We start from the raw sequence: 15,251 nt of genomic DNA on the forward strand, positions 1-15,251 counted from the left end.
GCGTCGGCGGAGCCCGCCAAGAAAGTTCCGTGGAATTACAGGCACACGCGAGCCCGCTCGCCCACACACACACACACACACACACACACACACACACACACACACACACACACAGTAAATCAACCCCCGTAAAACCCAGAGAGCCGGCTGAGGGATTTTGATTTAATCTGATTAACGCGGTCAAACTGAGCAGCCGTGAGTTTCGGACTCGCACAGGAAGCAGTTTTTTTTTCCTGTCTCGGCGTCACAAAGGTGCGAGACGTGCGTGTGCACGCCGGAGCTCACGCACACGAGTGCTGTCCTCACTGGCGCGCGTGTGCGTGTGTAGGTGCGCGCGCATGCAAACGCTCCCTTTCCCTGCACTGTGTAAGGTCGTCGTTAACAAGCCGGCGTCCGTGTATCCATTCCTCTTTAAACGGCCGCAGCCAGTATAAATCTCCGCAGCCTTCGAGGTGAACAACGGCAGCGGCGGCGGCGGCGGCGGCCTTCTCCTGTTTCTCCGCCTCCCCACCAAACCCCCTTCCCAGGCGCCCCCTGCGCAATAACGCAAAGAATGAATTAACAGTGGCGGGCCGCTGGGCTGCAGACTTCCTGGGGGGCTCGAGGGAGAAGCGAGGGCCTTCTCCAAACAATCACACAGTGGGCTGAGGGAGGCGAGGAGGGGAAGACGGGGGGGGGGGGGGTTCCTCCTGTTTTTTTTTTTTAAAACGCCGCTGCCAAACTTCAAGGGTGCGACTGATTTATCCGCCGCACACCCAGCGCTGATTAGGAAGGAGGCGGGGCCTGCGAAGGAAAACATTTACTCAGATGACGGGCCGGAGGCTCATTGGGAAGAGAGAGGGAGGGAGGGGGGGAGAGAGAGAGAGTGAGAGAGAGAGAGAGATAGAGGTAGGGAGGTGTGGTCGAGGTTCGGAATATTAAAAAAAAAAAAAAAAAATTAAATAAGAGGTGGCAGGTCCGGCCGAGCCATGGCCACTTAACCCAACAACCTCGTCAGGGCTCCTTCAATTCACTTTCAACGGCTCTCTGTCGACATCATGTGACCTGCGACACGTGGCTTTGTTTGTCTGTTGGTCGATTCATCGGTTCGTCATCTCTGACTTTAAAGCACTAAACGTCAATAGACTGCATGAAAAATCTATCAGCTGCCTCAGAAGTGTTTTATCCCAGTTGAAAAAAAAAAATGGTTTCAAAATTACTTTGGCTCTTTGACCCACTTGCATCAATAACTAATCAGGCAGCGTATTTGTAAAGCAAACACAACTAGGCATCATTTGCACTCAACAACTTAATGATTATTTAAACATTCGCTGAGGCTTTTGTAACTCCAGTCCATCCATCATTTACGAAGTCATCCATCATCCGTTCTGCCCGGCAACACATGCATCATTTGACTCAATTAATATCAGAATTACTCTAATTCTTGCAGTCTTTATTTAAATTTTACTTGTGTTTGGAAGCGATGGTGCAGATCGGCGGCCTACCTTGGGAATGTCCTCCTCCCGATTGGTCATGACCAGGAAGCCGCCGTCATCCAGCAGGACACAATCTACGTCCTGGAAGTTCAGGGAGAATCATTTCAATACGGCTGCCACAGGAGTGGAGAATTTCTAAGAAAAAGTTTTTTCACTACCTGAGAAATATCACAGCCGGCTTGAAATGCTAAGATATGTATATATACACACACACACACACACACATATATATGTATATATATATAGATATTGATAAAACCCCAGTTTCTTACATCATTGTTTCTTTGACAGCCACATATCTCATCTTTGCACTGCAGAAAAGAAGAGAAAAAAAAGGAAGTGAATCGCTAAAAACTGAGCCGGTTCGGGTTCACTTGTCAGAGACGCTCCACTCACGTTCGCCTTTTGCGTGGCGTTGATGAAGCTCCACATCCAGGCGTTGATGTCCAGCTTGATGCCGACCACTGGCAATCATACACACACACACACGCACACACACACACACACACACACACAAAGGCAGACACCCTCCATCACATCGGACCTCTGTGTCAACTTTAACTCTTTGAACTCGGGGGGGGGGGGGTAACGCAAACTTGGCCAATGATCACAGGAGAGAGGACGACTTGACGTGTGTGTGCTTGCTGTGTGCGTGTGTGTGCTTGTGTGTGTCAGAGCCAAAGGGAGAGAAAAAGACAAATAGGGAGCAGCCAGCCAGTCAGTGTGAGTCTGTCTGCCTGTGCATGCGCGTGTATGTGTGCGTGTGTGTGTGTGAGTTGTTTGTGAGTGTGTGTGTGAGCAGATGAAGAGGCCCAACTAGGACCAGCGCTACACACTGGCTGCAAAAGTAGGTGTGTAAATATGACACATGGCAGTTTGAGTGTGTGCAGTGGTGAGTAACACAGCTTGACTTACTAGAGGGTGTGTGTGTGTGTGTGTGTGTGTGTGTGTGTGTGTGTGTGTATGTGTGTGTGTGTGTGTGTGTGTGTGTGTGTGTGTGTGTGTGTGTGCGTGCATGCAGGCCGCTCACCAGCCGGCTTGACGATGACTCGGCCGCTGATGTTGAGGGTCACGGCTCGGCTCACCAGGACGGAGCTCTCGGTGGCTGCGGGGAGATAGAAACGGATAGAGCACAAAGTGCTGGAGAGTTAAGGAGCAGAACGCCACCTCTTCTGGTGAAGAGAACCTCCTCTGAGAGAGTTGAGGTAGGAAAAACCTTTTTGTGCTGGGCAGCAAAAAAATAAAAAAATAAAAATCTGTTCTTAAAAACTAGAATACGATACCAGTTGAGGTGGTCACCAGGGGTCTGTATAGGTAGCGTGAAACAATCTCAAACACAGGGCTAATTAGGTAACAGGTTGAGCCAAATCTCCTTTACTTACTGGACACTTTCATTTTAGAATTCATTGAGTCCAACAACTTTACATGCTAGAGTGTGAAAAACCCCAAAAAACCAAACCAAAAATGGCAATTTTTAAAAATTGATTTTGGCTCATTTATTTGTCCATCGTATGACGCATAGCACCAGACAAAGCATATAAAAGAGTGACGCTAACAATGGCGTCACTGGATTCTGTTTACAAGCTCCTTGACCTCTTCTGACCTGTCTGGCCAATCAGAAGGCAGCGGCGGTGGCGGCTGTGACTCACCGTTCTCCCTGGAGTAGGGCGTCGGGGTGAAGATGTAAAGGTTGTTGTCCAGGCTGCGCTTGTACAAACTCGACTCGTACGTCTCGGCGTTTTCTTCCCAGGACAGGCCGGCGCTGAGCACACGCACACGCACACGCACACACACACAGACACACACACGCACACAGACACACAGGGATGGGGTTTTCATCGCAGCATCGCTCAGCAGACGTCTAACAACGTGCTGAACGTGGTCCGGCTCACACTCATCGTTGCATATTTTTTGCATCACCTCAGATTTTTTTTTTTTTGGGGGGGTGGGGGGGTGCGGGGGGGAGCCACGCTGTCATCAGGAATGTCTGCGAAACTTTGTTTTTTGCCTCCCAACCCCGCTCTCTCCTCCTTTCTCTCCACCACCGCCGGCTGCAAGTGGGTCTGACATCATCTCCTCCGAGAAAACTCCCGACTGTAATGTAACATAATATTCGTGCAGGATCTCACGGGGGCCGTGTGCGAATATTAGGTTGCATCTGCAGCCCCAATTTCAGGAATTTCAACCTTGTTACGTTGCCATTCGATCCTCGTGCCGCTTTTTCCCTGCGAGCGGGACCCCCTCCTCACCCCACTCGCCCCCCTGCGGCGATCGTCGTCTTGGCTTTTTCAACCTCAAAAACTTCCAATAAGGTTTGGCTGGCGGCTCGCTGTGGCCGCTTTAAAAGCCACACCGTGCGTGTTTTCAACCTCAAAACACAGGAATAATACATAAATAATCCGTGTAACACGGTAATTGGCCCGACGTGGGGCCACGGCAGCTGCCGTCTGTCCGCACTGCGCCACCGCGTTCTTGCAAGGGGGTACTGGGCAGGCGACCAGTCCTGTACCAGGCCAGCAGGGGGTGCTGTGCTTCTCGTTTTTCAGTCGGAAAGCATAATTTTAATTTGCTAAGAAAAAAAAAAAAAAAAAAAAAGTTGTAGGGATCATTTCTGAATACGTTTATTAAACGTATTTGAGCTGCAGATGCTTGTTATTTATTATGCATGGTTTGTATGAGGATATATATATTTTTTAATTGCATTGGGTGCCTCAAGAATGACACTTTCAATATTGTTGTACCTCATAATGTGCAACAACAATAAAGTTACTCCATAACAGTTTTTCACCAAATAAAAGACATCTCTAAAATTTCGACAGAGCATAATTGTGATTTGCAGGCGTTTCCATTGAATGGCACGAAGCGCAAAATCTCGTCCTGCAAGATTTACGAGAATTACGTTTTCTTTTGTTTGTTTCGCTTCAAGTGTTTCCACGACACTCTGGGGTTATACCTCCATATCGATACGTCTGAAAAACCACCTGATGAGAGCCCGAAAACCTTTTACAGATATTTGAGAGGTTTTTTTGATGTTTAGGTGAAAAATCCTGCAATCCTAGGGTCTTCAGTCTCTCTGTGGGCCTGTTGCAGCTACTGTTGCAGACTCCGGGGGGCTCGATGAAAAGGATCAGAGTTACGGCCGGCCAGGGACCCTTGGGATCGGCCAGCGCTACCCGACCACAGCCGCCGGAGACGTGTCGATGGGGGGGGGGGATCATGGGCCAAACCTGCTCCTCACAGCCATGAATCAGCTGGCGAGGACGAAACAGACGAAGGCTGCGATGCCTCTGGTGAAATACGGGCCGCTGCCTGGCTCTCTCGGCCGACCACGTCGTTACTCTTGGTGGGATGAAGCTCCACGTCTGCTCCACCTCGCGCTCCTAAATCAAGTTCCAGAGCCCCACCACCCTGTGCACCACCACCCTCTTTTTTTCCCCTGCAAGTACCTTTTGGGGAAGACCCTGGTGATCCCTCCATCGGTGGCAACAAATCTGGCCAAGACACCGGCCCTGACAGGGAGAGAAGATGAAGCCGTGGATCAGAGCGGCTGCAACAGGAGCAGGGGGAGAAAATGGTGGAATGTGCTGCGACGATGGTTCGAATCCTCCAACCATCTGCGTTCAGTGGTTTTGTTTTCGCTTTCTTTCATCTCCCCTACAGGCTGGTGTTGTTCGGCAGGAGGGAAAAGAAAACTAAAGAAAAAACAGCTCGACGCGAAACAACAAAGCCGAAACGACCGCACAAAACGTCACGCTGCACTCACAGCTCGTCGTCCTTCCTCCAGTGCACGACCAGTTCCGTGGTGATGCCGGCGTCCAGAAGCAGTCGGTTCACCAAGTCCACGTTGCCTTCAGGGACGACATCGGGCATCAGCCACGGCTGCGCTTAATTTTTGCATTAAATCAGTATTGAAAGTTTGTACGAAGGAAAGTTTGTAGGAGGAAAGTTTGTAGGAGGAAAGTTTGACAGTAAGACTTGCTGCCCATTTTATTATTTCTAGTTATTTACCAAAAACAAAAGGAGATGAGATCATCCTTGACCTTTGACCTTCCTTGGAAGATTGACAGATTTGGTGATTAAATAAACTCACTGGACAATCTGCGCAAACTTTTCCACCTCTGCACTTTTATAAGTGGAGGATATATGGTGATGGTGATGATGATAATGGCGATGATGAGCTTTGTTACGGCCGGAGTAAAATTCAAACTTTTTTCCCCTAAGGCCATTTTTTAAATCTGCAAAAACGGAGCAGAAGCTCTGGAACGACAGGAACTTTTCTCAGCGGTTTCGAAAGATAAACTTGCCGCGTCAGTCGCTCCGTGTTCGACGTGCCGAGAGGAGACAAACTCAGGAGACGGACACAATTGTGTGTGTGTGTGTGTGTGTGTGTATTGAAAGAAACAAGGCAAACCAAAATCCCTACTGTGGCCTCAAAACAACAAGAAAAAAAGCATGTATGTATATCAGTTTCCAAACGTCAAGGTCTGCCGACAAGTTGTCAGCGGTCGGCTGGCGCAGGTGGAACAAACGCCCGACCAAACCACAGAAGAAGTGGGTGGTGGTGGTGGGTTGGGGGGGTTGACAGGGTAGAGGGGGGTTGTGCGACTCTCTCTCTCTCTCGCTCACTTGCTCGCTCGCACACTCGCACACTTTGAACTCCCACTTGAGTCCATTAATGTCCGGGGCTTGTCCCGCCTTGGGCAAACCTTTATGACACGCCACACACATCAGAGACAACAGCTGGTGGAACGCTTTATCCCCACGCCACCAAACATTCTATCTCTCTCTCTCTCTCTCTCTCTCCCTCACTCTCTGCGCTGCGGTGGTTTTCATTAGCGCTCCTTTATTGAAGGCAGCCCAGGAATTCCTCCTGTACTCCCGCGTCTTTTTTTGTTTTTTGCCACCGAGCAGTGGCTCAACCAAAGCAAAAAAAAACGTGTAGCGGGCCGCCCCGCTGCCCCGACTCCCAGCTCTCTCTCTCTCTGTCTCTCCCTCTAACTCGCCCTCGCCGCCTCTACGAACTCCCCGCAGACTCCATTAAACTGGCGGCTAATAACGCGGGGAGCAATATTTCAAATCGCTCGAAAAGCTTTTATTGGCTCGATCACGCTGCCGACCGACTAGCGGCTGAAACCCAGGAGAGGCTTTTTTTTTCACAGGCGTCCACGGGGGGTGGGGGAGGTGGGGGGGGGGGGGGGGGGGGGGGGGGGATGGGGTGGTGGTAGTGGGGGGCAACGACGGCCGTGCATATCAATGAGCGCATGCGCGCGAGCAAGCCGGCGCGAGATGTTAATGCGTTGCTCAGATGTTTTTTTTTTTTTGTTCCTTTTCTTTTCTCGGAGTGATTGGGCTTTTATTGCTCGCCCGGCCTGACGTGTCCTGCTCTTTCTCACCAACACACGGTAATTGGACGAGGTCGAGCGGCTGCAGAGGTGCGGGGGTGTGGAGAGCGGGGAGCGCCGCGCTCGGCGCGACGCACATCTCAAGCCGACGGGCCTCACACATGTGCACTCGGGCGTGTGATGGTCAGACTTTTTGGAGTTAGCATCAAATGAGAGGTTAAGAGGTGCCGGGGGTGGGAGGGTAGTGGGGGGGGTTGGGGGGGGGGGCTTCCCGCCACCAACATCACACAGCTATGCCCGCTCATGCACACACCCAAAACAGGCCGGACTTTTATTTGACGAGCCGACCGGGGGGGGGGAGACCTCGGGGGGATTCTGCCGACATTCCTCCGTTATAAAATCCTCGGTGCCACTCCAGATGGTGGAGGTTCCTGGAGATTCTGACGCTGTCGGGCCTCGCAGGTCCGAGGTCCCCTCAGCGCAGGTGCTCATCGTGGCCGTGCAAGAAAATCTGTATTTCCATTAGGGCCCTAAAGTGGTGGCGCAGCACGGGGACTAAACATCAATTTGTCGTTGCGCAGTTTGACAGTAGGTTGTCCCTAATCACGATAAAGCTGCTTTACATTGACCTTGTGTCACAAGCTGCGTTTCCATTGCAGCTTTTGGCAAAATAAAAGCGATATTTCTAAAATTTCGACAAAGTACAATTGTGATTTGCAGGTGTTTCCATTGAATGGTGTGAAACGCAGAAGCCGTAATTCTCCTAAAATCTCGTCACGTAAAAAAAATTCCCGTCTCCTCCTCCGTCCAAACACAACGCGCCATTTTCACTTGAAGTGAATTGGTCACATGACCTTGTACGTTGCGTCCGTTGACGTGTAAATGCAAATAAAGTGTTTTATATGGCACTTGCGACCTATATACTTAACGACACCTCGATATCGATACGTCTGAAAAACCACCTCATGAGAGCGTCAAAACTTTTAGCCATATTTTAGAGGTTTTACCAAATTTAGGCCAGTTTTTTTCAGTTCTTTATTGCGATATATCAGTTTTGCGCAATTCTAGGGGCAATGGTAATGCAGCTACTGTTACGAGGCTCAATTTACAAATAATCGATGGGAACGTTTCAAACGGATTCAATACAACAAAATCAGCCACTTTCAACTTTTTTTCCGCCAATACTCACATAACGGATGGTTTGGGGTCTTGGTGTCGACGTATTCGTTGAACTCCATCAGGAACTCAATGTTGTTTTTGTTCTTTTCAGGTGGCTTCAGGTCCTTACAGTAAGCTCTGCAAGGCACCAGGTAGCAGAAGAATTACGCCTGAACTTCCGACTGCGATGCTGAAGATCTTTTTTCTTTTTTTACATAGGCACACACACACACGCACACACACACACACAGTCTCACCTGGGTGCAATAAAAGTGTATCCGTACTCATCAAACTTAGTCGCCAGCAGGCTTTCGGAAACTGGGGAAAGATAAAAAAGTATTTAAGAAAAACTTTTTATGACAAAGGGGATTTTTAAAAAAAATCCTATTTCCCCTTTTTAACTCCCCAGGCTACGACAAGCGAGTTCAGTATGCAGATGAGACGACGCTGCGGTGGGCAGAAAGTAAAACCTGCCGAGTGTTTATCAGGAGGAGGGTGGTTAAAGATTTACTTCTGTAGTTTTCTTTTCTGTGAAACTCCATAGAGGTTACACGGAAAAGAAAACAAGGGGTAAAGATGTCAATGCTGACGAAACTACCCCTACAACAGAGACACAGTCAGATATACAGAAGATGAAACTTTGGGAAGAGACCTGGTTCCATGTGCTGGGTGAAAAAAAAACAGGCAGACAGAGGAGAGAAGATGATACAAAAAAAAATAGAGAGAAGGTACTTGCCACGTTTCCCTGGAGTGGAAAAAAATCCCAGCGGAGACAGAACACGCACACCGTCCCCCCGGGAAGGAAAAGACAGGAGGGCAGGGGAAAAAAAAAACACAGAAGAGGGTGAAAACCACAGGGGTCAGAGGCGGCACAATATTTTATTCACAGAGCGAGTCCTGAATAGAAATATTGGGAAGAGTGGGGAGGGAAAAAAGCTTTCAGGGCCTCTGGATGTAAACGGAGACTCGCTGCACTGAAATTGTGGTCTGACTGAGTGACTCTTGGATTTCAATGTTGCCATTCAGGCGGATTCTTTGCATTAGCCTCTCAGTAAATCTAGCCGGTTTGTGTGTGTGTGTGTGTGTGTGTGAGAGATGATGATGATGACGAACCGAGGAAAACATTGACCACAAGTCAGAGCGCCGCCGCGTCCTCCGGTTGTGCAACGAGAGGAGTTTCTCATGACGGCATGGGCGACTCCTCGTCCTCCTCGACGCTTATGATTGGAGGATAATTGCACCCATGTGTCTTCTTAAAGAAAAAAAAACTTTGATATGCAAAGCTTATCCACCACAGTATCTGCTGATGATGGATGGCAGGGAGATCTGGGGAGTGACCGGCGCTCGCTCCGGCTGCACTTTCACACGCCTTCTTATTTTATTTTTTTCAACGACACTGACGATGAGGTTCCTTGGATTATGCAGAATAACTAGGTTGGTAAATTGGCGCTAGACTCAGTGATGATCTTTGCATCACGTCAACACGCAAGAAAAACAGATAAGGGACAAACTGATGTTGATCTTTAGTGTTTGAGACAGTTTGAACGGACACAAAGGGGATTAAAGGATTACGTTTGGATTTAACAGTGCATCAAAGTTTTGAATGTCCTGTCGGGAAGTCTTTTACTCAGTTTGAGTTTGTGCAAAGACGGAGCAAAACGGCACTGAAAATGGATTTTTAGCAAGAGGATTGTGAGCACGATTGTTGCAATGAAAGTGACTAATATCAAAGAACGGGTAGGGTTGAGCAACAACTGACAGAAGAATGAAGCCAAAATCGTCAAATGTGAGTTGATCTCACTGGTGAAAAAAAAAAGAAGAAAAAAAAAGAAATAAAAATCCAGTTTTGGGAAAAACTGAATTGAATTTCCCGGTTTTCTTTTTTGCGAATCTTTCCAGGGAAACTGAGGTGATAAGCAAACCGTCCGTCACTTCACGTTGTAACATTCGAGGAAAGAAGGGCAGACACCGGAGTTTGTGTGTCAGCGAACTTGCGGTCGTCTCCTCCGTGGCTTCACCTCTAAACAATGCAAAAACATCCTTTGCTGCCGCCTGCTGCCAAAACCACATCTGAGGGCCGGCGGAGCAGGTGGGGGGGGGGGGGGGGGGGGCTCAATACGCAACGCCCTGTGTGGGCGCTTGCGAAAGAGAGAAAGCCACCGCCTCCGCCGCCGCCGCCGGGTTTGGTTCACAGAGAAACAGCATTGTCATTATTAATCAGAGGGGTCCACAAGGAGGGAAAGCAGACGAAAACAAAAAACGGTGCCGATGGAGCTCGTTAGAGGTGCGGTTACATCCAAAAAGAAGGGGGGAGGAGGGTAGAGGAAGAGGAGGAGGTGGAGCAGGAGGAGGAGGAGAATACTTGCCCATGAACGCTGCAGGGAGGTGGAGGTGGAGGTGGTGGTGAGGGGTGAGGGTCCGACATATCAGGAGGAGTTGAGGAGGAGGACAGGTGAACAGGAGGAGGAGGAGGAAGTAAAAGAAGAGCAACAACAAAAAGAAAAGAAAACCAACAGAGTTACACAATATTTTATTCAAGTGGACATTGAATAAGAATATTGAACCGAAAAAAGTATGAAAGACTTTTGGATCGGACGTCGTGTTTGTGTTGCCGGAGCCCGCGTGTGTGCGTGTGCGTGTGTGTGTGTGTGACGATAACAGAACATGTGTCCCAGTGCGCTCAGGCAACATCCATCACGATAATGAAGCGACTCTCCGCAAAACAATTTTCTGCCTTCTGACAAAAACAAGAGTCTGTGCACCAAATGAACTTGCATGGCCGTCGCTGCATTTTGTTCTACCAAATGTTGGGCAGGCTGGGAAAATCTAAACTTTCAGGGACCTGCTGCCGACAGCCAGCGTGATAACAGCGATCATCCCCGACTGCAGATAACCCCCCCCCCACCCCCCCATCCGGCTTATCCTCTTGGCTGTCACTCGGTCTCGGTGCTGTAATCGTCGCTGAAGTGTTGTGTTTTTTTTGTTTTTTTTTTCAGAAGGAGGCTGTAAACAAATCGCTAAAAAGCATGCTGACGCTGCGTCCCCATAATCTGAAGAGGTTTTCACTGCAGTCCAAGGTGAAAAAAAGATTTCAGCTTGGCATTTTAGCCCTGCCAGTCGCTCTGGCGCGTGCGCACACTTGTGTTGCCAACATCCATTCAGAAAAATAGAGGAGGCCTCCAGCAGTGTTCGGGGTCATGACCTTCACAGGCCAGTGGCTTGCCAGTGGTGGTAAATCACGACTTAAAATAGTGTTTCCAAAAAGTACAGGGTTCACATAGTTTGAACTGCTTTGTTCCCAATAGACATTAGAAATAATCTTTCAACTGGATTGAAATCTTTCAATAGAAGATATTTTTACACAACAACCAATAAAGTGCCGGATGGATGACTTTTACAAAGGAATTGAATGAATAAAGCTGAAAAGAACAAGTGATCCGGATTCATAGCCTACTCTACGCAAGCTACGCAGCCAGTTTTTCTTTTTAATGCAAACTCTATGGAAACGAACGCGAGTTTGCTTCCAAAGTAAAGTTACGGTCAAGACAACTCAGAAACACGGGACAAAAGTGGGCGCACCATTTCATTGTCAAATACGGGACAATTGGCAACTCTAGCACATACAAATACACACACACACACACACACACACAAACACAGGCAACAGGAAGGTCTGCACATCCTCCGTGAGGTGATGGACTGGAAAAACAAACTGCAGAGCAACGAATGTAAGCAAGCAGGAAGGGAGACGACAACACTTACATTTGGCCTGAGTGATGGTGTCGCCGATCTTGGCCTTGAGGTAGTGCATGCTGTAGTCAGGAAGGACCAGGGCCAGGCTAGTACATACACACACACACACACACAGACACACAAATAGAAAAAAACACATTAAGTCAAATTAGGCTGGTGTGTTGACTTCACTGAGATCTTTATTGTTCTGCAATCTTTTATCTGCAATCTGGCTCCAAATAAGCCTGGAGTCAAACGAGCGTTTCGTCGTCTGACTCACTGGCTGCACACACACACACACACACACACACACGCACCCTACATTGCTCAATCTCGCCGTCTAGCACACAAAAAACAACACACAATAAAAACGTCGCACTTATTACCCTCTTTGCTCTCAAAGCCCGGCCGCTCTGTCAGCGAGGCCTGCACAGCGTTTCTCAGCAGAGGCTAAAATTTCACCAAATTAGCATCGTAGCCGAGTTTGCACATGAAGGCCTTTTATGGCTTTTTGAAAAAAGGAAAGAAAGTACTAAATAAACACGTTCCGCTGGCTTTGTTGTGGCTTCGACGCCGCCATCCACCCTGACATCAACAGACTTTTTTTCATTTTTCGTCCGGCATTTAGATGAACTCAAAGAAGTGCTGGTGAGGTTTTACCTGTAGTCGGTGCCCTTCACCGGCGCATAGCTGTAGGTCCTCTGGCCCTGGTAGATGTAGCGCTTAGGGGACGACACTCTGGTCAGCACAAAGTTGCAAACTTCCCACGAAAACGATCGCAAAACGGTCCAAAATTCTTCCAACGGGGGGAAAATAAAATAAAATAAAATTCTGAATTACCTCATCCTGGGATTTCACCAGCGTGGATAATGTGTAACTGCCTGTCTCGGCGTCGATCATTCTTTTCCTTATCTGTCGGGCAAGTGTGAGAAAGAAAATTAGATGTAGGGAAAAAAGAGAGAATTAAAATAGGAAAAACAAACTGTTTCTAATCGGTAATCTGACCGATTCCCAGTGCAAACCTCCACTTTGATGTCGTTCTCAAGCTCTGCGTCCAGGAAGTCCAGCGTCACAGGCTCTTGGAACTTGGCCGTCTACGAAAAAAGAATAAATGAATGCATAAATAAATAAATGTCAGCTAGTTCACATCACAAAAAACATATTTCATAAACTAGAATAGAAGGTGTAAAATAAATAGACCAACGTGGCTCATTGACTGCTTGATTTAGAACCTCAAAAATGATAATAATAATAATTCAATGACAAATCACAGGCAAGTAAACACAAACCTGTTTTTCACCATAAAAAGAACAGTCAGCGCCTTTGCAGGCATCATGTCAAAACATGTAGGAAAACAAATAAACAGCAGCGCACTCATTTGTAACGCCCTGTCAACATAACATGGGCCTTTAAAGTAAAAAAAAAAAAAAAAGTTTTAAAATGACAACAAGAAAAGTGGGTTCCAAAAAGTTCATGTTGGTTGCAAAACACTAAAAAAATAATTTTTCGCCTCACAATCACTTTCCAACCCCCTTAATGAGCAAACTTTAAAATAAGAGACTGCCTGACGTTGGCCTACCGGCGGCTGCAGGTTGGGATGCAGGAGGACGTATCCATTGGGGTCGATGGCAAAGTAGTAGCCGTTTGGTCCGAACTGCAGCGGAACAAAGAATCATGACAGTGTAAAACTTGCGTGCGTTTCATTGACCAGCTGCGGTGTGTGTGTGTGTGTGTGTGTGTGTGTGTGTGTGTGTGTGTGTGTGTTTACAGTGAAGCGAGGCGTGAGCCTCTTGATGTCCTCCAGGGAGACGTCGATGGCCATCACGCCCAGGATGAGCTGGCTCTGGTACTTCTTCGCGTCAGCTTTCTGAAAAGACAAGACAAGACGCTCCGGCTTCATTTTCAGGGGAAACGGAGGCCAAACAGAGAGAAACCTGGACAGTCTCAGTCCAGTTTCAAGCCTGCGTGCGTGCCGCCATGAGTCACGGAGGAGGTATTTCCAAAGCCTTTGCTCGCTCCGAGCCGAGCCGCAGCGGTGGCGACCCGGCATCCTCAGAGCCGGACACGTAAACTCATCTTGAAGCACTTAAGCTACTGGGTCGCGTGGGCTTTGCACCGTGCAGGCTTCGTGACCCCAGTGGAAAAAGAATCAAAGATTCTCAAAGTTTTATTGCAAAGAAATAACAATTTATTTGTCTTTCGGTTGCACTAATGAAAACATTATTAATCAAGTTAGTGTCTCAAGTCGACAAAGTTATTTTGAGGCCCCTTATTACGCAAATGTCACTTCGTTTCTAATCATAACATGAGTCTCCACACTGTCCATCAACAATCTAGAGATAAATATTTTTCTCTTCTTTTGCTGCCACCACCTTTGCTTCTTTTTTAAGAAAATATATATGTTTAGCATTGTAGTTGGAAACTTGCTCTTTATGACATCACAGAGGGCTGTGATAACTCTTCCAGGAGGGTAACAGCTCACACCCAGCAAGGTGTTGGCTCCGCCCTCCGACCCAGCCTTGTTTTTGTCCCCTTCCAAACACGCGGGAAGGTGCGACAAAGCGTCAGTTTGGGTAGGAGGCTGTAAACAGAGGGCTAAACATGCTGCTTTCCTTCTAACCTCGAGAGGCTTCTGCTTCACTAGGCACCTTTGACAATGAGAGGAGAACTGATTGACCCACCTTTGTGCCGGTGAAGGTCTTGTTGAACACCGGCAGAGTTCCAGTGATCACCAGGCCCAGTTGCTGGAAAACAAACAAACAAACAATCAAGGACATCCACGGAATAAACACAACATCCATGTGGAAAATCAGTCACGCTGGCACGAGCGCTGCTGTTGATCCAGTCAAGCCACCCCACTAGAAGCACATCGCAGCTGTCCGGCACATGTCTCTCTGGAAGCGTCACGGGGTCAAAAGAAAACCGATGGCCGCGGCAGGAAGAAAACTTTTTCCGGCCCCCGTTCCGGCCCCCCAAACTCTTTTAACGAAAGGCAGAGACGTTTCTGGAGGTCGCCGGCGGTCGCAAAGAGTGGACGACCATCTTATCGGCACACGCATGATATTATCCACACAAAAAAAACCCACTCTGGCTGGACTCTGCAGACCACTTCTCTTATCTCTGCTGCTGGCTTCAAGCTCATCCAGGCAGAGTTGGAGGCAAAAAAAAAACCCCAAAACACTCAGTGAAGCGACGTTCCTTTGGCAAACAAACTGACTCAGCCTCCTTAAAAAACAAACTGCGACAAAGTTGAAGTTGAGTTTATGAGGACAGAAAACAGATTTCCTTCTTGCGGAGCGATACGCCTGGCCTCCATTAATAAAGTCATTTTCCCATCCGTGATGGGGAGAAGCTGTGAAAGCGCCGTTCTTGTTTTTTCAATGGAAGCGTGTGACGTACCAGCGCGTCCATGTAGACGTTGGTCCACTGAACCTGCTTGGCCTTCCTGTGATCCTTGACCATGGGTCGGCCTAAGACGTCCAGGTACTCCTGCGGGAAAGGAAAAGGAGGTAAAAAAAAAAAGAAGAAAAAAAAAAAAGTTGAA

General features: G+C 48.2%; 1 protein-coding gene across 3 annotated transcripts in view; it reads right to left on the reverse strand.

Annotated features, from left to right (window-relative positions):
* cacna2d1a (calcium channel, voltage-dependent, alpha 2/delta subunit 1a) overlaps window positions 1-15,251 on the reverse strand; it is a 75,000-nt gene that overhangs the window by 12,890 nt on the left and 46,859 nt on the right. For 2 of the 3 annotated variants that reach the window (XM_076030128.1, XM_076030126.1), the window contains exons 15-31: window positions 15,107-15,196; window positions 14,389-14,451; window positions 13,476-13,574; window positions 13,287-13,361; window positions 12,730-12,801; window positions 12,548-12,619; window positions 12,368-12,429; window positions 11,729-11,814; window positions 8,233-8,293; window positions 8,007-8,113; window positions 5,239-5,323; window positions 4,922-4,984; window positions 3,125-3,237; window positions 2,506-2,580; window positions 1,872-1,939; window positions 1,748-1,786; window positions 1,485-1,556 (exon numbers count right to left, since the gene is read on the reverse strand). In XM_076030128.1, coding sequence (XP_075886243.1) covers window positions 1,485-1,556; window positions 1,748-1,786; window positions 1,872-1,939; window positions 2,506-2,580; window positions 3,125-3,237; window positions 4,922-4,984; window positions 5,239-5,323; window positions 8,007-8,113; window positions 8,233-8,293; window positions 11,729-11,814; window positions 12,368-12,429; window positions 12,548-12,619; window positions 12,730-12,801; window positions 13,287-13,361; window positions 13,476-13,574; window positions 14,389-14,451; window positions 15,107-15,196 — 1,302 coding nt within the window. The remainder of the gene's footprint in view (window positions 1-1,484; window positions 1,557-1,747; window positions 1,787-1,871; window positions 1,940-2,505; window positions 2,581-3,124; window positions 3,238-4,921; window positions 4,985-5,238; window positions 5,324-8,006; window positions 8,114-8,232; window positions 8,294-11,728; window positions 11,815-12,367; window positions 12,430-12,547; window positions 12,620-12,729; window positions 12,802-13,286; window positions 13,362-13,475; window positions 13,575-14,388; window positions 14,452-15,106; window positions 15,197-15,251) is intronic. The other variant, XM_076030127.1, reaches the window with a different exon arrangement.

This window comes from Nelusetta ayraudi, unplaced genomic scaffold (assembly GCF_046127955.1).
Source record: "Nelusetta ayraudi isolate G7.1 ecotype Tasmania unplaced genomic scaffold, CSIRO-AGI_Nayr_v1 ptg000027l, whole genome shotgun sequence".
Classification (NCBI taxonomy): domain Eukaryota; kingdom Metazoa; phylum Chordata; class Actinopteri; order Tetraodontiformes; family Monacanthidae; genus Nelusetta; species Nelusetta ayraudi.